Consider the following 24,047-nt stretch of genomic DNA (forward strand, 5'->3'; position numbering starts at 1 on the left):
TGCCACCAAATGTTTTTGTCTATGGCCTCAAAGCAGTATTGAAAAACTTTGCAACATTAAGATAGAAATCAAATTATTAGGAATACGTTATTTCACAGGGCATTACAGTTTTTAAAATATTTTTCAAATTTTAATGAAAAATTTCATCTAATCTACTTCCTACAATATCATCTCATACTATTTCTAAACTCAAACTGTTTCGTTTTTTAACATTAGACATCGATTTTGCCTCACGCATGCGCCCCTAATCGTATATCCCAGCTGTCAATTTGAGCCGGTGCACCGCGACATAAATAACGTAAAATACCAAATATAAACTAATCACTATGATATAATTTAAACTAAACATCAATTAATAAAGCGTGGGAAACCCACTACTGTGTTCGAAGCAAAAAATCTGATAAATTAAATAATTGAAAAGACAAAGGTCGACGTAATTTGTAATCTGTGAATTATGGTATGTGACGAAAAATATTCAAATTTGGAATACGTCGAAATGGGTTGCGATTTGGCATAAAATGAATGAATTAGGCCGCGGGTACGCCCGCATTGAAGCAATGCGTGGTGCTCGAGGGGAGCCCATGGGCAGTGTCCCGGAGCCCAGCCCACCACCTCCAGATAAATATAACTCCGTTTATTTTACTCTGTTTGTCTCTGGTGCTGCTTTCTTACTACCATTTAACAGGTGAGTGCTTACTTTTTACTATATAAACAAATTAAGTTTCAAAACAATCCGGTTCATGTTTTTTTATTTATTAAACATTCACGAATTTTTATACAGAAATTTTAGGGACCTCACACGTTGATCCAGGACGCCATAGATTTGAGAAACAATAATAATTTTGAATAAACATTATTTTTTAATGTAAATAACTTCTGTCAGTCCAATGAAATATGCATATATCATGTTTACAAATATATAACCGCGAAACGCATTATTTTGTAATCGTCATAATTATTCGTATTTTGTATTTTTCTATACAGACAACATTCTTATAAAAGTTAATTTTAAACGAAGGTACTATTATCGGTTATTCCGTAATGCCAGTCTTCGCGTGTTACTTAAACAGGCTTAAAGTATGTAATTACCACCATTCTAGTTCTAATGAAAACAATAGCAACAAAAATTAGGTTAATAATATCTAGTATTTTGTATAATTGAGTATTATTTTGTCGTTAATTATATAAGTACTGATTTCATTCATAAATAACACTCATTCTGTTACCTATAGATGTTAATATCGGTTTTAGGATGTTAGTAAGACATTTCGATTTATTCATTCATTATATTTCATAAAGAAAGCAAAATCTTCACCAGGGTTCGATACCGGTAATTCTAGACTATAAAGAAATTTGGTTTCGTAACGATCATTTTCAGCAATGATTCAAGTAATAATTTGCGCCAAAAAATTTACTTGTTTTATGTAACTATTTAAGTGGCAATGTAAAAGCGAGTACTTTAATTAGATCAAATTAAAAAAAGACAAAATTTTTCAATTGCAAGTTAAAATATTTTGAGATTTACTTATGAGATGGAGGTTTGTATTTGCACGTTCAGAATACTCAACTAAATCTAACGTGATTAATAAAATTATAAACAGAATATGGCGTCCTCCTAATAATAAAATACAAAAAGAGGTATCAAATATATTTAAAATATTTCAGCTTCATAATGGCAGTAGATTACTTCCAACATCACTATCCAAATTCGACGATAATGTTTGATATGTCGACTGTTTACATCGCGTCAGCTTGTGTCGCTGTCGTCATTAACAATCTGTTGCTAGATCTGTTCACTTACAACACTAGGATAACATTTGGTAAGTATATAACTTAATAGTCAAAAGTAATGATGTGAATCTTCTCTTCCAATCATAATATACTATTTATTATGCAAACAATGTGTTTTATATAAAACAATTTGGTAATATAATCATTAATTTCTTGAATATTGATATAATCTATACGATAAAATCCCGCTTACCGGGACCAATGCTCTTACGATTCAAATGTTGGAATGTCTACCAATATGTAACCTGGATTGATTTCATTTTAGGTATACTATTATCCTTAGCAACGATGATATTCGTCGCAGTATGCAATATAGGATGGGATGGATTTCCCAATAATGTGTCCTACACGATCAACTTGGTTGCAATCGGAGTTGTCGCTTTTGGTTGCACAGTACAGCAAGCCTCCTATTACGGCTTCACAGGATGTCTTCCTCCAAGATATACCCAGGCTGTTATGGCTGGCGAAAGTAAGTACCCTTTATAGATCGCCTCGAAATCTGTGAATCATTTCTATTATAGGCTAGTAGGTTAAGTGCCTGATCTGGCTTTTGTTCTTAAGACACACTTTCCTCACGATTTCTTCTTCATTGTACAAATAAGTGTGTATTGCACATGAAGAAAGAATAAAATCATGGACGCACAGTTAATGCACAAGTTGAGAATTGCACGCAATTAGTAGCGTAATACTAAAACTCTTTATCAATATTACATATTAAAATTCGTAAAATAAATAACAAGTTTATCTACAATCTATTAGGTTGGAAATTGTGTTACTTTATCTATATTTTAAAGCCCAATAGTAGATGATTCTTTTAAAGCATCACTAATTAAAATCATTTAAAGTGGGTATAAACTGAATTGCTATAAAACTTTACCAGGCGCAGCCGGTTTCTGGGTGTCTTTGGACAGAATCATGACGAAGTTCGAATTCAGTGAACCTCAACGAAGTACATTCATGTTCTTCACATTCTCCATACTTATACTATTGGGTCACTCGGTGCTCCATCACTTGATGATGCGGCATCCTCTCGTTTTACATTACCTAAGGCTCACTGTGGAATCACGTCACAGACGACGTATTCAGCTACATTTAAATCCTACCGAAGATGCTACTTTGGTTAGTAATTATAACATTAATAGTAATATAACCCTTGTAGTTTGATGATATATGTTTTGCTCTTCCTTCTGTTAATTTGGTTTTCTTATTTGTCTGTAACGTAGAGTTAACCTCCTCAATGATAATTACGGTCAGTTTTTAAACATTTTAACCTTTTTGTAGAACAGTATATTAGATTTTTCGCTATATTTATAGTTATAATTATTTATTATTTTCTGTAATATATAATTTAAGTGTAGGTTTACAAAAAATATATTAATTATTTTTATAGATGGAGAGTGAGGCTGGTGAGGCAACGTATGGTGTGTTAAAGTTACAAAGCCCTGCTCCTTCGAACACAGGTAAAATTATATTTGTAAGTTTCCTAGTTGTATTAGGTAGAAAAGCTAAAATATTATAAGCGATTAATAATAGTACTTCAAGGTAATATGTGTAAATCAATGAAAGGATCTTCTTATCAGAATACTTTAACAAATTCAGTAAAGATCATCTTTCATTCATCAGCACAAACCTCCTTCAATTGCGTATACAAATATAGAAAAGCTTCCGTTTGAATATACCTTTATATATTTTAAATAATATTCCAGGTGAAACAGATAACGCGTTCAGTTTCGCTAACCCCGTATACTCACCAACTGCGAGTGGCCCAGAGCCCAGAGGCTCTGCTGGTGAAGCTCTAGCTTCACCACCTCCAAGTGCTTCTCAACCTTCAGCATCCCCTTCTGCGCTGCAAACCCCAAGGCCCTCATACAAAGTTGAGGATGTGGTCTTCGAACCACCAGACCGACCTACCTCATGGAGAAGCTTTAAACGTAAGTTTACATTTACCACGTATCTGAAATTTAGAATTAAAACTTGACTCCTACGCCTATACATTTAGAAGTTTAAGCAAAATAGCGATGATAAGGAAAGAACGCCTGCCGACGAAATATAGCAAAATGTGTTATCTGCGCATATGAAAAATGAATATATAATACTTAAACTTTACTTATATAGTATTTTCATTTATATTTATTTTCGTGTATTTTAGTTTATTTTCGAGTGTCTTCGTTTATCTTCTTGGTTAAGGATTAATGCTGTATTGGTTAAAATCGCTTCGAAAATTAGCCATTATTTGTCGTAAAAAGTAAATGACAAAAAAAGTTATTGTGGGTTATCCATAAGAGATAGACATATACGATCACGGACATTTCTGTAGACCTTTTCAATGTGTACAATACTTAGTACATTATTTTGATAAAACTCGTAGGGTTCAGCCTGCGTTTGCAATGTAAGCGGAAGAAATGTAATTATTTACGACATCACATTAGAAACCTCAAAAATAACAGTACTTCTCCACTATGTAATGGATGCTATTATACATATAAACGTTCCTCTTGAATCACTCTATGTATTAAAAAATCGCATCAAAATCCGTTGCGTAGTTTCAAAGATTTAAGCATACAAAGGGACATAGGGACAGAGAAAGCGACTTTGTTTTATAATATGTAGTGATATTGTATTTCATTTCAGGTAGTGTGCAGGCAAGATGGTCAGTTGCAAGAGCCATCTACCCATACATGGTTTCCATTGGTCTGGTCTACTTCACAACCCTGAGTTTATATCCCGGAATTGCTTCTGAGGTACCTTCATGTCGTCTGGGCTCTTGGATGGCTATCGTTCTAATGTCATCTTTCAACTTCTTTGACTTAATAGGAAAGGTATGTAGAGCTTTTGCATGGTTAATGTAAGTCGGAGCGGGGTATGGGGTAGACATGCCTCATCATCATTTCCATTTCAAGTTCATCCCTTTTTGTTCGTTGAAAATTGGTATTACTTTTCTCCTGTTTTAAAATACAGATAAAGTTAGCCTTAGACAAATCAATAAAATTACTGACCTAGGTATTAATAATAAGCCAGTAATGTATAACTTCCGTATTATTACAATTAATCACGAGATAAAGTTATAATTCTGATTAGAATGACGTAAAGTGTCGAATAATTAAAATGCACCGATGTTAAACAGAACATTTATTCTATGTTAATACAATTATAGTATTATTCGTCTAACTTCGATGTCGCAAAAAACTTATAAATTTTATTTCTCATTAATAATAATAATTATTTATATAAATTATATTTTTATGTCAAACGTTGTTAGTAATTTAACTTACAGATAAATGTTAGTAGTTATGAGTTAGTAAGCTATTTCTATCAAGTCAGTGATTTATCAATAACTAGAAGCAATTTTTTTACTTTAGAAAAAGGTTTAATATACGAATTGTCATTTATTTTTCTTGTGTTACGCATAAAACATAGGAACACTTGGCTATATCAATGTTTAAGATATAACCATCTTAAAATATTATCTTCATCGACATAAAAAAACAAAGAAAATGTATTGAAAAGAAAATTGAAACAAATTTAAAAACATTTGGTCTCTGTGACAGTGTACCATGAAACTAATATGTAAAAATTAACACATTAAGAATAATAAAGAAGTTGTATTTTAATTATTACATATAAAAACGAGTGAACGAAGTTACAAATTTATTAGACATACCAATTTACATTATTTTTTAATTGATTTTGAAATCACTTACAAAAAAAACCATTCAGGCTGATTTATCAGTTAACGTAAAAACGTAAGCCATTTTCCGTATGCCTCCCGGTTACACAAACGAACATGCTACCAAGATCGACCTTTGAAATGATTAAGCTTATCTTATTATTTAGTTTGCATTATCTATTTTTTTTAGTTCCTTATTATGTCTTCCGTCTTGAACTTTATCAAAAGTTGTATTTTTAGCCGTTCTATTCTAACCGTTTACATCTGGGCGTTAAAATTATATTGTATCGGTTTTGTGACAATTTTTTTTAAATTTTTCTTTTCAATTTTTTTTAATCTTTAACATTTAAATTCACACATGTATACACAATTTAAAAGAAAAATCGTGGAGTAGCTCCTTATCACAAGTAGGGGGAACCAGGGCAAGACGAGGACCGGTCGATACGGGAAATAATATAATACTAAAGTGAGTGACTGAATTTACTGCCAACAGCGCTATCCGCGCGAACTTCAATGTTTCAACGCGCGTTTTTGTTTTTTGTGCAAATTGCTTCGTATCTTGTGCTTAAGTAATTTAGTGTATGAAACAAAACGGGATGGCCGTTTGTGCCCGGATCTACTTGTAATGTTTTTAAAATTTGATGATTAAAGTTATTAGATTTAACACACACTAAATTTTATCCATAATTCAGGAGGTCCTCTTATATTTCTTAAACTTTGTGAACTGTCTGATTAACAAAGTTGGCCCACCACTGGGCTAGGCAATTACCGTTGTCTCCTTTATAACAAGAAAATATTTCAGGTCCAGACATTTTGTTCATAAAGATCGTTTGATCACTGAATCAGTAGTGTAAGTGGTAATCAACAAAAAAACCCACCCCAGGTGAAATACCTCAGTCCAACTCAGATTTTGAAAATCTACGTACGACGAATAACAAGAAAACTCCAGAAACACAAATTCTGACTGTAAAAACTTAAAACAAATAATGAAAATTCCAAAAGAAATAAGAACTAAAAAGGGGAAGGCTGCAGATAAAATAATAAAGTCAAAAAATCTGGAAAAAATAAAAACTAAAATAAGTCTGAAGAGACGCAGAATAAAGAATTGTAAGAAAAAGAAAATTATACCGATAGCTCAAGTTATTCCTTAAAATTAAGTAAAAAAATTAAATAAAGTACCTATGTTAAATCGTTTGTACTAAATTTTTTTCAATATCCCATTTTGCGCCAGTTTCCCCCAATAATAAGTGATCTCTACCAATTCAAATTACACCCTTTTTAGTTTGCAGCGGCATGGCCTTACGAGTGGAGTCGCAGCCAGCTACTGATGGCCAGTGGTCTGCGGCTGCTGCTAGTTCCTTTACTTCTACTATGTGCAGCACCTCGGCATTCCCCTCACATTGTTGGAGACGTTAGTATTTTTATTCTGTATCAAGTTTGATGCCCACAACAAAAATATAATATGTAAATATAAATTTCATGTTAATTTAAACCATTTTTTCAAGCATTTTTATGTCGTGAACCACCAAAAAACTAAAAAGTAGGGTTAAGTAAGTAACACAGTATTGCTACCCTGTCACTGTAAAATTGTTATTAAGAATTTTAAATTTTAAAACTACACTAGAATAATTCATTCCTTTAATAACGAGTCTTTTATACCTAAGTATATGTAGTTTGTATTTATTATTTTTTACAAGATTGTGACCCCCTTTTAAAGCAATCTCAACCCAGCTTGAGAAACGATGATTTAAACGATTTAAAAATATGGCGCCCTATACGTTTCCTCGTCAGTTTACCCGCGAGTTTTCTGCCTTTTTCCTTTGCATTAGGAATGAGGCAAAGAGATGGAAAGTGATAAAATTACTGATAGACTTAAGTGCCTATGAAATTATAATAAGATAGTTTTAGATAGAAATTTAAATATTTATTAGAATAAATAAATTACAGATTTACCCAATTATGTTCTCCGTCATATTGGGCTTTTCCAACGGGTTATTTGGATCTGTTCCGATGATAATGGCTCCTTCTCGAGTTGGGAGAGAACACCGGGAAATAGCTGGTATGTAGCGAAATAAATATTCAAGATAAATCCTAAAAATATAAATCGCTAGCTTTTTTTAAAGGGAAATGATAAGTGTTTCGGTTTATATGATTGATGACGTCAATGGAGAGATTGTTGATGATTGAAACGTGATCGGTGATGGTGAAATGCCAACCAATTTGGGTTAAAATAATTGATCGTTTCAACAATGACGTTAGTACAAATGCCGTATGTTTCATTGAATTAATTAATACTTTATTAGGATTACTAGTCGTAAGACATTTTTCTCCACGTTTTCCTTTACCGTGGCACAGTGTGAAATTTGATCTCAAAAAATATCACACATCAATATTCGAGATCAATAACTTCCTCCTTCGTTTTTGAAGTCGGTTAAAAAGCGAGCCATTTTTTACATTATCGTCCCAGTATAAAAATCTAACAGGTTTACAATGTACATTTTATAGGTCGTATTGACAGAAATTTGTGTTAATTTTTGAAAACTACGAACACAATTGAGCTTAGGTTGTCGATGCCCACGCTTAACCATAAACAAATTGATAGTATGAATGTATTTTCAGGTAACATGATGACGCTTTCATACAATGGTGGGTTATTATCTGGTACACTTGTATCGTACTTGCTTCTTAATATGCTGGGGCCGCCAACCGGATCACCATGTCGGATATACCCCACTCCGCCTTTACCAACATTACCACCTATTATTACTACACCTTCTAACATTAGTTTTATTACAACGCCACATTAAATAATAACTCTATAGTACACACAAAACACCACAGTCAAGAAGCAAAATCAATCACGAGCTACTTCAAAAATTACGTACCAGAACATTGGCTATTAACCGAATATGACGTAATGACGTCACCAAATTTCGACAGGGCTTGATTTTTATCAAGGAATATAATATAAATACGGATAATAATCCCGCGTAAGTTATACTGCACAGATTATGTGAGAAATAGGGTTAATAGAAGTTACAGCAGCACACATTGATTTTTTTTTATCGCTTCATAGTTTGTCCAATAGAAATTTCTCGTCGTTGACTATCGAAATTTCTTTACTTTAACTGCGAATATACCTTGTATGCTATTATATATTAAATAACTGCACTATAAAAATTGTAAATAAAGTCGATCGTTAAACACCTAAGATAGTTTAGAAATTAATATAAGTATGTAATTAGGTAGGTTACAATTATCATAGAAATACCAGTTACTTATTAACATTTTTACCGTAAATTATTTCGTATCACCCAATAATTATGTGTTTGTCTAACCAATTGTTTTTCTGTTGCAAAGTAAAATCTACTGGTCACTGTTTTGTTTACAATCTTTTGATAATTTACTGAATCAGTACTATCTATTGATTAAGTAAAATCGAAGTAAATTGATGATCGCTTAAAAAGGACCAAAAATATAGTACCTAGTTAAAGAAAATTACCAATTCAGTACATGCCAGGAATTAGAATAATAAAATGATTTTTATTATTCAATCGGCGTAATCAAACCAAGACTGAAAAATTACCTACTGAAATAATTTCATTACATACAAGAATAAAATTTTGCAAGTAATTATAAAAATAATGACAGTAGAGTTCTTGGTGCTGCCGTAAGTGGATTCGTTATTTTTTTAAAGGCGAATCGGCGATCAATTTCTATTCCTTGCACATGCCGTCAGCTCTTTCAGTATGCCACGAAAGAGACAAAGAAATTGTTGTTTTACAACTACAACTTTTATAAATAACAAGTATGCAAATAATATAAAAATGGCAACACCCAGCAAGGCTACTAAAACATTAGGCACGAGACCCTCAAAATAATTGTGACATAATGACAGCTTGTAAAAAATCCATCATTTGTCCACACATTGGTCATTTAATATGCAAACCCTACACAGTGAAATAAAATACTAATATTGGTGACAGTTGAAAATTTTGGAATTTTCAATACTATCTAAATCAAATCTAAATATAACAAATCGTAAAAAGTACGTAACCGTAATTATAATACTTACTTACCTTTTTAATTCCATAACTGAGATAATATAATTTTAAATGCAATTATCATGTTTGGAAAATAACCAATTATTTTTGCTACAATTACTTGCTGATTGCTTGTTATGATTTATTTAATGGGTGTTACCAAGTAATTATGACTGATGATAAGCACTAAAAAATATAAATAATTGTAAATACGTACTTGTAAGTGCATTACTATTATCTTAATGCTACATATCACCAATCGTTATTCGCCTCGTAAATATTCAGATAAACTTAATACACACTGACAAAGTAGTCACTACATATGTTAACAGCAAGCCTATGTGTGTGTGAATAAGCATATTTTGATAATTAACATTTTGTTTGGTGGCTACGAAACAAGTAGCACATTACATTATTATTTACCTATGTGTTTTACATCCATTTTCATTACCTGTGCTACGACACTATTTCGCCGTCTGCGATGGCTCGGATGTCCGCCAAGACTGGAATATCACGAGATTATGCGCAGTTCAGATTTGAAAACTCATTGAAATCTTTAAACATCGTAATTAATCATTAGTAGTCGCTCTACCCTATTAAAAACTCAGTAGCATATTTTATTTTTCGATCCCACTAGCGAATTGAAGTCAACGTGCTAACAACTAGATCGATGAAGAATTTCCCTAACAAAACATTTAACAATCGTTCTCCTCAATTTCTCCTACATCTCAATAGATTTTTAAAACATTATGTACATAAGGGTTATTAGTCAATACTGAAAACTTTATTTCATTAATTATCCTTTTGAGTTGTTACTTTATAAATTACATATATAATTATTTAAAAGAAGTATTTTCTTTTTGCTCATCTCATTGGGTTTAAAAATAGAAAGGTATGTGTATTAGAATAATTTAGTTTAATTATATTTTTTATGATTTTACATTTAATGTGAAAAGATATTTTTTGGATGTAATAAATATTTTATCGTATTTATATACGTAAGGTTATATTTAAGATTTGTAAAATTATTATTGAATACGTAATTGTACCAAAATTGTATATCATTTTGGTTTACACTTTTAGATTAGTAACTTTCTGTAAATAGCACTGTCAACTGAAAAATGTTTTCCAACATAATTAGGATATTGTTAAATAGAATTTTACTGCGAACAATAAAAGTAGCTAAGTAGTGGTTATAAGTCAGTGTAATTTAAGTTCAGCAATCTGGAAAAAACTTTCTTAGGTGGAATGTGTAAATACTTTTACACAATACGGCCTCATTAAACCTTACTTATTACGGTAAATGTTAACATAGTCGCCATGCGATGGTAACATTTACCGCGTTGTATTATTATACAACGCGGTAAATGTTCCACGCGGTAAACGCGGTAAAAGACCACATTCTAAATTACATCCTGCTAAGTATAAATGCGCACGTGGTAAAGGGGAAATTAATTTTGACAAACGTACACTTTCACTGTGATCTTGGAAGGTCTACTAGGTCACGCCTATCACAGAACGACGCTCGCGCTGTATCACATGATTTCCATATAAATTTCTTTTAGCGTTCAGTGGGTCTCGCCTGTCACCAAGTGATAATGACTCAAGCCCCAGATCAAACTCAACCTTTTAACTGTGACATAATATTGTAACATGAGGATGTTATTAGTATTATTTCACAGAAGCCATAAAACAAATGAAATAAATAAAGATAGAACATAAAGTGTAGGAGGCGCCATTACATCGTCAAGTTGTTCTTGACAGCATGTCATATTTAATTAAATGTCTGTCTCTTACCTATCATAACATATGGCATGAATTTCAATAGCACAAACAATGTCTTACGAACGAAAGGTCTGAGAATATATTTATTATTTTAGTAACGTTTAATTTAATATTTGTAATTGTATATCTCTCACTTGTGCTTATATTGAAATAAAGTAATGTTGAAAATTTTAGCCAGCTTTTCATTTTTGTCAGAGAGACCTTAGTAAAATTATAATCCTGGGATATAGCAACGTTTCCTACTCAAAATTATTTTGTTTCCGACACATAAATATACAATATGCTTAATTTACATGGAAATAGTAAGAAAAAAATGATAAATAGGAACTTAATATAAATTTAAAAGGTTTGTTCCTTTTTGCGGTGTACCTATAATGCTGGCAGCATTTCTTCCCTGTATTGCAATACTCATACATTGAGCGAGTAAGGCACCAACTCTGGGAACATAGATAGGTACTATGTAATAAACGTCAAGTTAAATCATTAATAAGCGCTTGTACACTTGAATCCCACGGCTCAAGAGTCTCTACTGCAAATGGAACAAAACAAAGTTGGAGGAAAAACTCTGATATTTAAGCCATTTATCATGTTCCTGATCTGCGGCCTCGCCAGGTTTTGTGCTTGTCCGAGGGAGGTAAGACTATGGTGTCCACACGAAAAGCCTTCCCAGCCATCCTCCAAGGTTTCTAAGACCGCTTGCTATCTCTAAAGATGAGACTAGAGACGGTAGGATGTATTTGTACTTATGTTTTATAATTTTATTCTCCTACTACTTAATTGGATATGGTCAAATTTCTATGAATCTTTTTAAAACTTTTTATGTAGGAAGCAGCAACATTACAATACGAAACGGTTACTGTTTTGCTGAGAATCGAACCCTACTCTCAGACTCAGGTGTAATTTGTGCAGATAAAACCGCATACTGCAATAGCGATAGCTGTGTGAAATTTATTACGTTTCTGACCTTTGCTGTAATTGTAAAATAGCGTGCGTAAATACGTAATTCAATTTTATTATTGCCTGTCAATATTTAATTATGTTTACTATGAAACAGTAATTCACTCCATGTCACGATATCAATATCTTGTTGTTGAGCTAAAAATATCATAGGTACATCGTTTCCTAAAAATATTTTTTTGTTTTTTCATTCTCGTTTTATCAAAGCAATTTGTCGCTTAATGAACTCAATGTACGAACGATATCTTATAAAAACAAAGATTGGGGTACACCAGTAGTTTTACTCAAAATTTTTAATAAAACATAATTTTCTTATTTTATAAGTTTTAACTTGACTTGTATTGTATTAGGGATGAAAATTTTGTAATCATTCATTGGAATATCGAACCAAAACCGTATCATCAATCGTTAAAGCTTTATCTCCTTGTAGCTTAAGGATTTCAGACTTTTAATCTCACTATTGTATAAAAAGAAAAGATAACCCCGAACAACTAAGAACAGGCTGTATTCAATACATGGTCCACAGAAACATTGGCAAGAGTCAGAATGGAAACGAGAAGTCATATTTATATTTTTTTTCTTAAAGGATTTACCCCCACCAAAAAATGGCGTCAAGGTAGTACTTATACAAAAAGAGAATAATTAATTTCAGAATTATCCTTTGTTATATAATAACGCTTAAAGTTTTTAAATTCTTGTAAGTATCGATGTTCTCCATATCGAGATTTGATAGTCGGTCGACAATTAAAAAAATCACGCAGATATCATGTAGTGATGTAGTGATTTAGGGAAAGTGCGCAATACTGTTCATAGGCCGCAAATAAACCTTTACTTGTCCACAGATACAAAATCACAATCGACCATATTATAATTTGGGCATTTAAAAGAGATTAATGCGATATTCAATGGACATATCAAGTGATTGCATTTAAAATTTAATAAAGCCATGCATTTTAGCGATTTCAATTTTAATACGTATCTAAGTGTATAAGACAAAGAAACTGAATTATCATAGATTACCAACAATTTTGCAAAAAATACAGAGGTCTATCGCAAACCGAACTATTTCTATTTGTCTTTTAAATAATTACTTTATTAAATATATATAAGATTATACCATTTACTTATATTTCATTTAATTCTGACGCAATTTTAAATAAAATTCCGTCAGTTTAAACAATTGTCACTTATTAGGTTTGGTATAAATGAACATGTAATTACTATGTAATTGGCAAGTCGGTAAGAGTAATAAAATAACAACATATAAAAATAATTTATTAATACATAGGACATTGAACATCATACATCAGCGGACACAGACAATGACTAGTATAACACCGCTCGCTGTTTACAACAGCTGGTACTAGGCGTTTTAATAGGAGACAATAATTCCAATAGCATCTCAAAGTTCATCTATCTCTTACGGCGTCTGGTTCGAGATCTATTCGACTGTGGACTCCACTCCAAACTGAGATCACTTGAAGAGGGTGGCGTTTCGGGGAATTGCGCGTTGGACGTCCATCTACATGAAGCACACGCTGGTTTAGGAGATTCAACTACTTTTTCACCGCTGCTGACCCCTCCGTAGGACTCCAAAATGTGTTTATATGCGCATTCCAAGGGCTCCGGGCTGCGGCCACGGGCAGCGCACAACCTCAACCGAACACAGGCATTGCAATAACCACAAGTGTCACCGAATAGAGAATATTTCACCATTTTTGACGTGCGTAACAAGTTATTGTCCTAAAAAGACTATTGTGAACGTCTTCGATACGGTATATTTATGCGGCGTACCGCACGCGACAGCTGATAACCCCTTCTCGGCGCCGAAGTGTTACCGACCGCTTAGCTCTGGCCTTAGAATCAATAATGGCTAATACTTATAAGTAGGACTATATGAATACGACTCTACATAATCTGATATAGAAAAAATCTGAGAAAATAACAGGAAACAATAAAAATTGTGAGAATACTTATATTCTACTTATATTCTCGTCGTAGTGCGATTTATAAAACTAGGGACCTGGGAAAATTTATTTGATATGTGGTGTCCAATTACAAGCAAATTTTTACACTAGCTATATATGTATTAGAACAAACCAGCGGCAATAAAACCCACGTTTTTAGATTTCAGAATTCTGTTGATGTTTCTTGATACATTTTTCATTGTATTCTTGATTTATTTCACACACCAACGGATTTTAGGAAAAAGGTGGAAATCGATGCTGCATCCCTAATATAATCCCCAGTAGTGAATGACGCACGATCAAGGCACATCTACAACATTAGTCTACATAACGTTAGCCATCGTTTCTGCGACATCATTGCCTATTCCATTCCTTTCGCACACTATTACATAAAATAGGAAAAGCTGGAGTTTCGAGGTCTACTCAGGCCCCCCTTATAATTTGTAACGTATTAGTGTGGTCTTTGTCATTATTAAGAGCATGTTGGACTTAATACACCAGATCTCTAGCCTTTTTTTTAATTATAAAAAAATATTAGTGCGAAGATAATTTTACACAGCAATGACTGTAATTCATTACTAAGCCGAGTAATAAACCCCTTATAAGTGTAAAATATTAAATTGAAGATGTCAATTATATTTTATGTGCGATAGCGTCAGTATTGTTCTAGATCTTTACCAGTAATCACCAGAATGGCAACCTCAATATAAACTGCATCGCATTCATATGACTCGTAAACAAACATTAGTTAACATATTATAACTATTTCATTCCCACGAATTATTACTACTTTGTATGAAGCTATCAGATTTCCCTAACACTGATGTGTTTGATAGAATAATTATCTAGTTCAGAGTTTTATCCTGTAAAATTGCATACTTTTGGGTTTTAAGCTAGCTATCAAGTTAAATATTGAAGTTTAGCATATAAATAAAATGATTTAAGATAAAAAACAGGGAACTGCCCTTGATTTCGAATAACAAATCAAAAAATATTTTAATAGTAGATATTCTATTATATCTCCCTTATTAGACACTCTTAAAACAACATTGCGTCTAATATAAAATTATTTTTAACATAACTGTACGCAAATCACGGATATAATATTTTGTACTTCAGACATGTTCATTCATAGAACAAACGAATGTGTACGATATTTCTGGAAACTGATTAATGCGTCCTATAATACATGGCTGCGCTTATCGATGATTGACTTGGTGTAAACAATAACTATTTATATCCTTAATTAAAGGATGCAGCGTATCGTAGATACGCACTAAAAATGTACATACAATCGTGTAGTATTTTCTATAAGATTTTCATGTATGTGGCAACATAAATACAGGACACTAAGAAAAGTAGAAAACAGACGTAACTCAGAACAGACTTTTAAGACGAGTGAAGATATATTTTTTTCCCTTGAGCATTTCTATAAGAATATAAATTAATTATAAATTATAATGAAGAAAAAATGGGTTGTGATTATATTTGATATTAGATAACAAGATAGTTATTATAACACATTATATGTCTTTTCAATAAATGCTTTTCCGCAGTCGTAAACAACGACTTTTTAGATTTTTTAGATCGCTTAAAACGTCGAGTGAGGTAGGTATTTTAATAATGTAATGCTTTACGTAATCAAATTAAAGAAGTTTTATTTAAAATAATATTACTCTTGTAAACAAATTAATACAAATACATAAGTAAAATGCTTATAAATCTGGAACCATCGCAAGTATTAAAACCGACGGCTTGTAGAAATTTGTCCACGGCATATTGCACTGCCAGCAAACCCAATTTACTGTAACGAAATTTGTATATGTAATCGAACGTCTCGCTTATATTATATTCTACGTACTGAGTTTTTCTTCTGATAGAGAAAAGTAATTTAGCCAAGGATATGTAAGCGTGTAATGCTCAACTCCGATGTTTTTCCTTCGTTAGCTATGCCCAAATTTATTTTTGCGTGCAAACTTGCTTGTACGGTAATGCAGCAGCAACGGCGGATCCAGGGGGGTCATATAACCCCCCCCCCCCCCCCTAATCTGGTCCCAGGAAATTTATTGACGTGTAATAAGTGACACCTTGATGATCTTAAGTTCCAATATAAACGTATTCTATTTTTATTTCTACTTAGGTGGACTAATAATTGAACATAATGATTTTTTTTAATTTTTTGTCACCATCCAGATTTTATATAAAGTCTACATATCTTCAATATTTAATTAATTTAATATAATATAATAACTTTGTATGAAGACAATCACGTGTTGGTAATATGGATCGGCAATACAATACGAGTGTCGATAAATTTAAGGGGTCATTTATACGATAATTATCACATTGTAAGATACAATATCTTATTTTCATTTTCCTTAAGCAGCCACTACGTAGGTTAAAAAGTGTAACAAAACATCTAAAACCTATTTTAAATAATATAATTGAAGTAAATTAATTAAACGATTTTAAGCAAATTGTAAATAAAGTCTATAATATAAGTCGATAAGCGGTCATTTACCTATATACTGAAATAATAACAAAAATATGACTATAGAAGGCTACAAACTACATAATGAATAAGTTGGTCGAAAAAAAATAAAGGTATATTCATACTTCCTGGTCATTTTGTCCCAAAAATAAGTACTTGTTAAAAAAAGTTATAAACTTTAAATATATTTCATTTTTCCTCAATCATCTTAACATAGATAGATATGCGTCCATATAATTTTTATTCTCGTTTTCGTTCGTTGAGAACGTTTGTCAAGAAACTTTACCTTTCTTTAAAGTTCGTTAGATCACAACACACAGTACTACAAGAGTATTAAGGTTATATTTTTTTTTTTATTTTTTTTTTTTTATTATTTATTTATATATTTATTTATATAGTACTCCAACAGCTAACACAAAATACATATAATAACAAACAAATACACTAAGAACATAGCCACAAACGGAATACATGATACATTATAATAAAAAGATTTAAAAAAGGGAACAAATAAACAAGGTATTTAATACAATTAACTGATTAAATTTAATTAATTAAACCTAAATTGATTGTGTAATGGTGTGTGTGTGTACGTAATGGTGTATTTGTATTTAAAATACTTGTCAAATTTTAGGCAGTATGGATTTTCGTAGGTATGTATGGTTTAGCTTTTTTACTACTACACTACGTTTACTATACTTTACTTTAATTTAAGGCCTTGACGGGTCCGACCATCACCCAGGCCCAGATGCTTGCCAAAGACAGGGGACCGTGGAAAAAGTTGTACGTCGCCACAAACACGACCTTCAAAAATGAAGAGTGCTACTAAAGAAGAATATTATTTACATTGTATTTTATTATCATTGAAGGCAATAGGACAGTAACTTTATCATATATATGATAGTATCACGTCTTCCGTTATGAGCCAGATAGAGATTTATACTAGACAAAACATACTTTAGCAGATAGTCGATACGTAGTTTTTGGTTAGATGTTGCTAGGCTCTGATAAAATTTATAATTTTGAAAATATCAAGGACATGTATAAACGAATTATTAAGGTGAGTGGGGGGAAGATTGAACGGGTTTTTGATGACATGACCCGAGTTGTGATTGAACCTCTAGTAGAATAATAAATATTAACCTGTACTAACTTATAGCTTTGATTTGTAACGAGCATAAACTATAGATACTTATCTATAAAATATTGTTAAATCTGAGAAAATAAGTAAATAAAAAAATAAAGAAACAACTACAAATTAGGGTAAAGATGAAAAAGTGACGAGGGAGGATTGAATTTTTTTCAAAAACCGTTGAGATTCGTTAATGCTTTAAAGTTCATAGCTTTTAGTGACTTCAAAACCCAAATCTGGCTTAAGTGAAAAATTCCTTTATTTAACAAAGATACAGATATTTTTTTTGTTTTTTATATATCAATCTTTCCCCGTTGGGGTTTTCACTTTTGCACTGTTGCACGTAGGTAATGATTTCCAGACGTAGTTATGAGGCATTGTTACTGAATAAAACAATTGCAATTATTAAATAATTAGGTTTTATTAAACGATATACCTTCAATCATAATTAATAAAATATTTTTGAATACAGTTGCTCAAAAAGTGGCATATTGCAGGGACGTATACCGTGCGGAAAGAGGGCTATTACACACTCGTGCTTTTTCTTTATCGCTAGTGCGTTATCATTCCCAACTGTCAAAACAATGTCTATTAATATATTAAGAAAAAACCAACCACGAAGGTTTTACTAAAAAAAATCATTGAATTTTTTATGATTCACGCAAATATTTTAAATAGAAGCTACTAATTTGTTTCAATATTAGATTTAATGATTGGATTCTATGAGTTAGGTTTGGTTTCTTTTCATATCATATCAATAAAAATATTCTACTGAAAGCTTGGCTGTATGGGCGAAGTTCCCTTTGCCTACCCAGAATGGGTGAAGAAAAGAAAAAAAATTGTTCATGTTCTTTGACGGTTGGCGCCATTTTCCAAAAATGTAATTTCACAAACAAAATGAGTAATTTCGACGATATTTTATTTGAATTAATATCACCCGAACTCAGTATAATTGCACAAAATGCTTCCAAGAACATTTTACCGGAAACGTAAAAGTCGCTACATATCTACGTGCAACGAATTTATTGCGTGGAGAGAAGAGAAAAAAAGCAAATAGTTTTATTAAATTGCTTAATTTTTTCGCAATTGTATTAAAAATAGTTGTTCAGTACACGTGCGGAACCGTCATTGCAACTTGTCCCGACTGTCAACCCTCACCTTCGGCTGCGCCTCGGCTCGAGTAGACATTCGTCGGAACTCGTTGCAATGACAGGCTTTCCGCACTTGTAATGAAATATACTATTTTAGGTATTAATATTGCCAATGACTGATATGGATACCTTTCCATTTGCATGCATATCCCGTATTGTACCCATACATAATCCCGTGGAAGTTTTTTTTTAGCTTTACGCTGAGCGTATAGCCACCGACAAAGGTAAGGGAACAGAACAAAAAAGAATTTTACATCGAACGAAAATTACATAGGATAAGGGATAGGATCAGCAGGTTATAAAACTATCTCTTATACAATATACTACATTATGGAATGTAACAACTCCCGTGGAAGTATCAACTAGGTATGTTGCCAATTTATTTCCTGTTAACAGTTAAAGTTTGAGAACAACTGAATATTTGTATGACACTTGAACGGAGTAAGATCGAAACTTTTGTATATTTATCTTACCCCGTCATTTTTTTTCGGTAAAGATATAAAGTTGAGATAATTCCTAAATTACTAAAAATGGCCGTATTTTGATGTGTCTGTTATTTATGTATAAAATTAAAAATAAAATGATTTACGTAAACTTTAATAAGTAATATAATTACAATACTTGGAGAATGTAAGATTGGGAAGTCAGAAATGTAAAAACATAGCAATATTAAAAATTACTTAAGTTTATTTTATACTATAATATCCATACAAGTACTAAATAAAGTAAAAATTGTCTTAAAACAAAATGATTATGTTAAAACTAGTTGAATTGATGATAAAAATGATGTTTTTAAATTATAGGGCATTGTTTAAGCTTTTGCTGAGGGCGTCAAAGTAATCATTTTTACATAGGACATTCAAAGATTTGAGGTAATGACAGAAACGGTTATTTCTTTTTGTATTTAAGACGTTCTTTTCCAGCCTACATATAGTTCTGCAAGTTGGCCAGTAGTCGAGGGCTAAAGCTCTTCTGTCCAGTACCACTCCAAGATTTAAATAACTTGACAAAGTATGATGACGAGATGCAATTTTCTCTTGCTCCCTGAAATGTAATTATTATAAATTAGATTTATTTTAAATAATTTTATTAACAATACATAAAAATTTTGATATTTAGATGAAGTAAAAAAAGTATTTTTTTTTATTAGTACTTTAGTAATGTTAATATATTTTTAATCAAAGATTACAGATATAACAGACACAAAAAACATGGAGTGGCTAAGCAATTACATCATTTTTTAAATGTCTAAAACAGAAAGCTCAAGTTGCCTGGAATCAAAAACAATATGTTTATCTAATGAGATTATTACTCACCTCTCTGTATAATATCCTGGTGCTGATATATCCATAATTACTTCACTCTTACAATTTGTTGCACATTTTAAACCTAATACACCAAGCTCTCTGGCTATATCTTTGCTAACTTCATCATTCCTATTATAATATTCATATATTTGAGTTTCATTGAGACTGGCACTTTCTTTTGGATACCACATTTTGTTACATATGTTTGATCTTTTGGTTAAACAATCAGCTTCAGATATAATACATAGCCCATTTGAAATTAATATTAGCTGTTTTGAATCCAGGTTATCATTTTCTATATGACTTTCATACACATTAGAAATACTCCACCATACACTTAATAGGTCTAATGGAGCACCAAGACTGATAATTTTAATATGTTGCTGTACTATATTTTTTGATGTAATTGGCTGGGTGGTTTTGTCTGTATTATATTCATCTGTCCAAGACAAACATGAATTCTCATCTTCTATACTTAATTTATCATGTGTTATTCCCTGTGAATGTTCATATGTTGAGTGCTTGTAGGTCACCATGTAAAACTGCAGGCTATGAATTGTTTTTCGTATGTCACCTTTGTAATAATCTAATAGCCCATCACCTAGACCAGGAAAGCAAATTCCCGTGTCAGCTACACACATAATATCTAGCCAAGTCCCTAACATTCTTGGTAAAAACTTATGCATTTTAATTATTTTTCCAAGTTGTATGAATTTTTGCAAATGTTGACAAGACAGAGAACTTGTTATCAATATAACTGGTCTTTTTGAACTCTGAATTAATTGTGAGATCGCAGAACAGAATCCATCATCTTGTTCAAACACAATATCAGCATCATCAATTAATATTAAAGAACTGTCAGTCCTTAAACTATCTTGACTAGTCAGAGAACATTCTACAATACATTTCATACTTTCTATTTTTTTTACATTTTTCAATGATTCTTTTGCTTTCTTGGGTCGTCCTCGTTTCTTGGCCAATTTAGGTTTAGCTGTTTCCTGAAGTTTTTGGCTATTATCTGAATTACTTTTTCCCCTATCTACTTTATGAGATCTTGTTGCTTCTTGGAGATCTTGTAACATTATTTTTCCTGTCCTTTTACTACTAGAATTCACTTCAATAACTTTTATAGCCAGTTCTGCTGCAACTGCATAAACACTAGATGTTTTCCCTGAACCAACGTCTCCACAGATAACCAACACATTATTAGAAGTTCTCAATGTATCTCTACTTTCAGCATCTGAATCTTGAAAATCATCAAAATCAGAACTACCACTACCTTCATCTTTTTTAGTCTTAACTAAATTTTCAGTCCATGATTGCAACCATTTCTTCAACTCATCAATTGCTGCAAAGTTTCCAATTATTTGTTTTGTAGATGTAGGTTTATATTTTTCAACCCAACATAATTTGTCTATAGAATCAAAATCATTTGGAAGATCATGGATTATTTCAATACTATTGTCTAAATCTGAGTAATTGAAGTCTTTGTTTTCACCATTACTTTTTCCTTTCAATAAATGATAGGTTCTGTACACTGGAAACTTGTGATATGAATGTTTTATTAAATGTAAAAGATTTTCCTGGTTATGTTGATTTGGTGGAATTGCTTGTTTCACTTCTTCATCCAAGCTTGTCAAAGACTTAAAAAGATTGTCATTTGTTTCTAAAGTTGATTCATTAGATGATTCACTGAGGGAAGAAAAATTTATTTCAATTTTATCGAATGTCTTTGCAATATTTTGTTGAATGTGGACTACTGGATGAAATTCTAAATTAGCAGTATTATTTTTAGATTGAGAATTATCTTTTTTCAACTTTTGAGGAATACCACTATGCAAGAACTTCTGTCTGGCTTCTTTTTCTGCTTCACTGAGATTTGATAGTTTTGATGTGAAAATAGGAGCCAATTTTATTGGGTTCATTGATTTATTGTCTGAACACTTCATGGACTTTATTTGTGACTGTGCATTTTCATGATTTTCTTTAACAGATGGATTTTTATCTTCACATATTTCTTTCATACCTATTAAATTTAAGGTAGACTCACTCACAGTAAATCTTACTGAATTCTTTTTCTTTTTTGGTGTAAATATGTAAAGCTCCTCATCAGAACTGCTTACCTCATTATCATCTAGGTATTTTGCTGGCCGTTTAGTTTTACGTTTAGGTCGTTTATCAACATTTCTAACTTCAGTATCATTTATTGGAATTAAGTTTGAAGTAGTACATTCAGACATTTTAAGCTTCCTAGTTTTGTTTTCATTCTGAGGATTATTAATACAGTTTTGAGCTTTGTTTCTTCTATGTGATATTTTCTTCATTATTTTTGATTTAAATTTAACCTTAATAGTGTCAGTTATTTCTACTTCATTGTCAGGATTATCTGTATTAACAACCTTTTCTTCTACTTTAGGAAAGTAACTCATCATATTTTCTTTTTTCCGAATAGAAGGAGATAATTTACTTAAAAATTCTATATCCTCAGTTGAAACTTTTTTATTAGTCAATTTTTTACTAAAACCCTCTGCATCTGATTTTTCAAACATATTACATAGTTGTAAAGTCTTCTTAACATCTAGTAAGTGAGTATCATTAACATCTATGATTTCAATATCACTCAAAGAATGTTCTTTATTCTCATAAGTTTTGTTTTTACTTTCAGAATTTTCCTGTCTAAGCATATCTTTAAATTTTTCTGCCTGTATTGACAGTTGTTTTTTTATGGATCGATCTCTAAAATCCTCAAGTTCTTTATTTTTCAATGATCCTTTCGCCTCAGCCATTTTTTGTAAAGACAGTATTCTTTTTGCTTTGAGTTCTCTTTTGTCTACAAGTTCCTGACATTCAGGTTCAGCAACAGGTCTATGTTTCCCAGGAGAGTTGCTTCCAATGCTTTTAAGTCTGGACTCCATCAACAATTGAAATGCATTAGTAGGAGACTTGTCTTGGCTATTGTTTAACTCTAAAGTCATAGCCTTACTATCTTCACTTTCTTTATTAGATTCAATTAAGATGTTACATTTTCTTCTTTTACCCATATTGGCCTTTAATTTATATGATTATCTTTAGTAGATATTAGGTGTATTATATCCAACATAAATCGTGGCTTATTCACAACTATGAGTTTAATGGGTACCAGAACAGAAATTAAGATTTCTATATTTTTCTATATCATATTTGTATGCTTAACAGATGCATAAAAACGGTTATTTGATAATTTTCTTTTATTCGTCTTTACAAATTCAAGCATTCTGTCATAGTGCACACACATTACTTTGAATACGTTTATTGATAAAATATATTTTTTATTATTACATGACTAAAACTTTAGTAAGAAAAATATTTATTTAGATAAGTGATAAAATAAAATTAAAAAAACGGATAAATTAAAGGTAACAAGGGCTAATATAGAATATGAAAATAAAACATCACATTACACATGTAAATAAAGCTACGTCTAACGTCATACGTCAGAATGGAGGCCACAGCCCACAAACTAGAAGAATATGACAAAAGCTATAGAAAATAGCAGTTTTTTTTAATATTTTATAGGCTGGTTATAGAAGGCCAAAATTAAGAAAATATAATGGTTTAATAAATTTAATTTATAAACTTAATAATTAAAGGACTCTTTTAAATCATATATTTTAGTTATTACATTTTATTTATTTATTTATTCACACTTCGTTGCAAAGAAACACTAATAACAATTACATAGGATGCAAAGGGCGGCCTTATCGCTAAGAAGCTATC

The 24,047-nt window shown here is 31.5% G+C and overlaps 3 protein-coding genes across 3 annotated transcripts; 1 reads left to right on the forward strand and 2 right to left on the reverse strand.

The window, feature by feature from the left end:
- The first annotated feature begins 137 nt into the window (after positions 1-137).
- Positions 138-10,321, forward strand: LOC110999818 (equilibrative nucleoside transporter 4). The gene is made up of 10 exons (XM_045628075.1): positions 138-685; positions 1,666-1,820; positions 2,057-2,260; positions 2,672-2,910; positions 3,182-3,251; positions 3,498-3,722; positions 4,423-4,610; positions 6,741-6,869; positions 7,406-7,517; positions 8,078-10,321. The coding sequence occupies exons 1-10, from the start codon at positions 519-521 to the stop codon at positions 8,263-8,265; spliced, it is 1,677 nt and encodes a 558-aa protein (XP_045484031.1). The 5' UTR covers positions 138-518; the 3' UTR covers positions 8,266-10,321.
- Positions 10,322-13,505: 3,184 nt separating this feature from the next.
- On the reverse strand, positions 13,506-14,105 carry LOC123689133. The gene has a single exon (XM_045627991.1). It carries the CDS (start codon positions 13,957-13,959, stop codon positions 13,657-13,659), a length of 303 nt encoding a protein of 100 aa, XP_045483947.1. The 5' UTR covers positions 13,960-14,105; the 3' UTR covers positions 13,506-13,656.
- A 5,493-nt stretch (positions 14,106-19,598) lies between these two features.
- On the reverse strand, positions 19,599-23,722 carry LOC110999793 (ATPase family AAA domain-containing protein 5). Its single transcript, XM_022269024.2, has 2 exons — positions 20,301-23,722; positions 19,599-20,028 (listed from the first exon to the last, which is right to left on the reverse strand). The coding sequence occupies exons 1-2, from the start codon at positions 23,330-23,332 to the stop codon at positions 19,782-19,784; spliced, it is 3,279 nt and encodes a 1,092-aa protein (XP_022124716.2). The 5' UTR covers positions 23,333-23,722; the 3' UTR covers positions 19,599-19,781.
- Between the last annotated feature and the right edge of the window lie 325 nt (positions 23,723-24,047).

This window comes from Pieris rapae, chromosome 4, assembly GCF_905147795.1.
Source record: "Pieris rapae chromosome 4, ilPieRapa1.1, whole genome shotgun sequence".
Taxonomy (NCBI): domain Eukaryota; kingdom Metazoa; phylum Arthropoda; class Insecta; order Lepidoptera; family Pieridae; genus Pieris; species Pieris rapae.

What these genes read in the sequence shown, in the direction of transcription:
- LOC110999818 (XM_045628075.1), top strand. Translation starts at nt 519, where the DNA reads ATGAATGAATTAGGCCGCGGGTACGCCCGCATTGAAGCAATGCGTGGT. An exon ending in CAACACTAGGATAACATTTG is followed by an intron (nt 1,821 to 2,056) that starts GTAAGTATATAA and finishes ATTTCATTTTAG; the next exon opens with GTATACTATTATCCTTAGCA. An exon ending in TCTTTGACTTAATAGGAAAG is followed by an intron (nt 4,611 to 6,740) that starts GTATGTAGAGCT and finishes CACCCTTTTTAG; the next exon opens with TTTGCAGCGGCATGGCCTTA.
- LOC123689133 (XM_045627991.1), bottom strand. Translation starts at nt 13,959, where the DNA reads ATGGTGAAATATTCTCTATTCGGTGACACTTGTGGTTATTGCAATGCC.
- LOC110999793 (XM_022269024.2), bottom strand. Translation starts at nt 23,332, where the DNA reads ATGGGTAAAAGAAGAAAATGTAACATCTTAATTGAATCTAATAAAGAA. An exon ending in CCAGGATATTATACAGAGAG is followed by an intron (nt 20,029 to 20,300) that starts GTGAGTAATAAT and finishes ATTACATTTCAG; the next exon opens with GGAGCAAGAGAAAATTGCAT.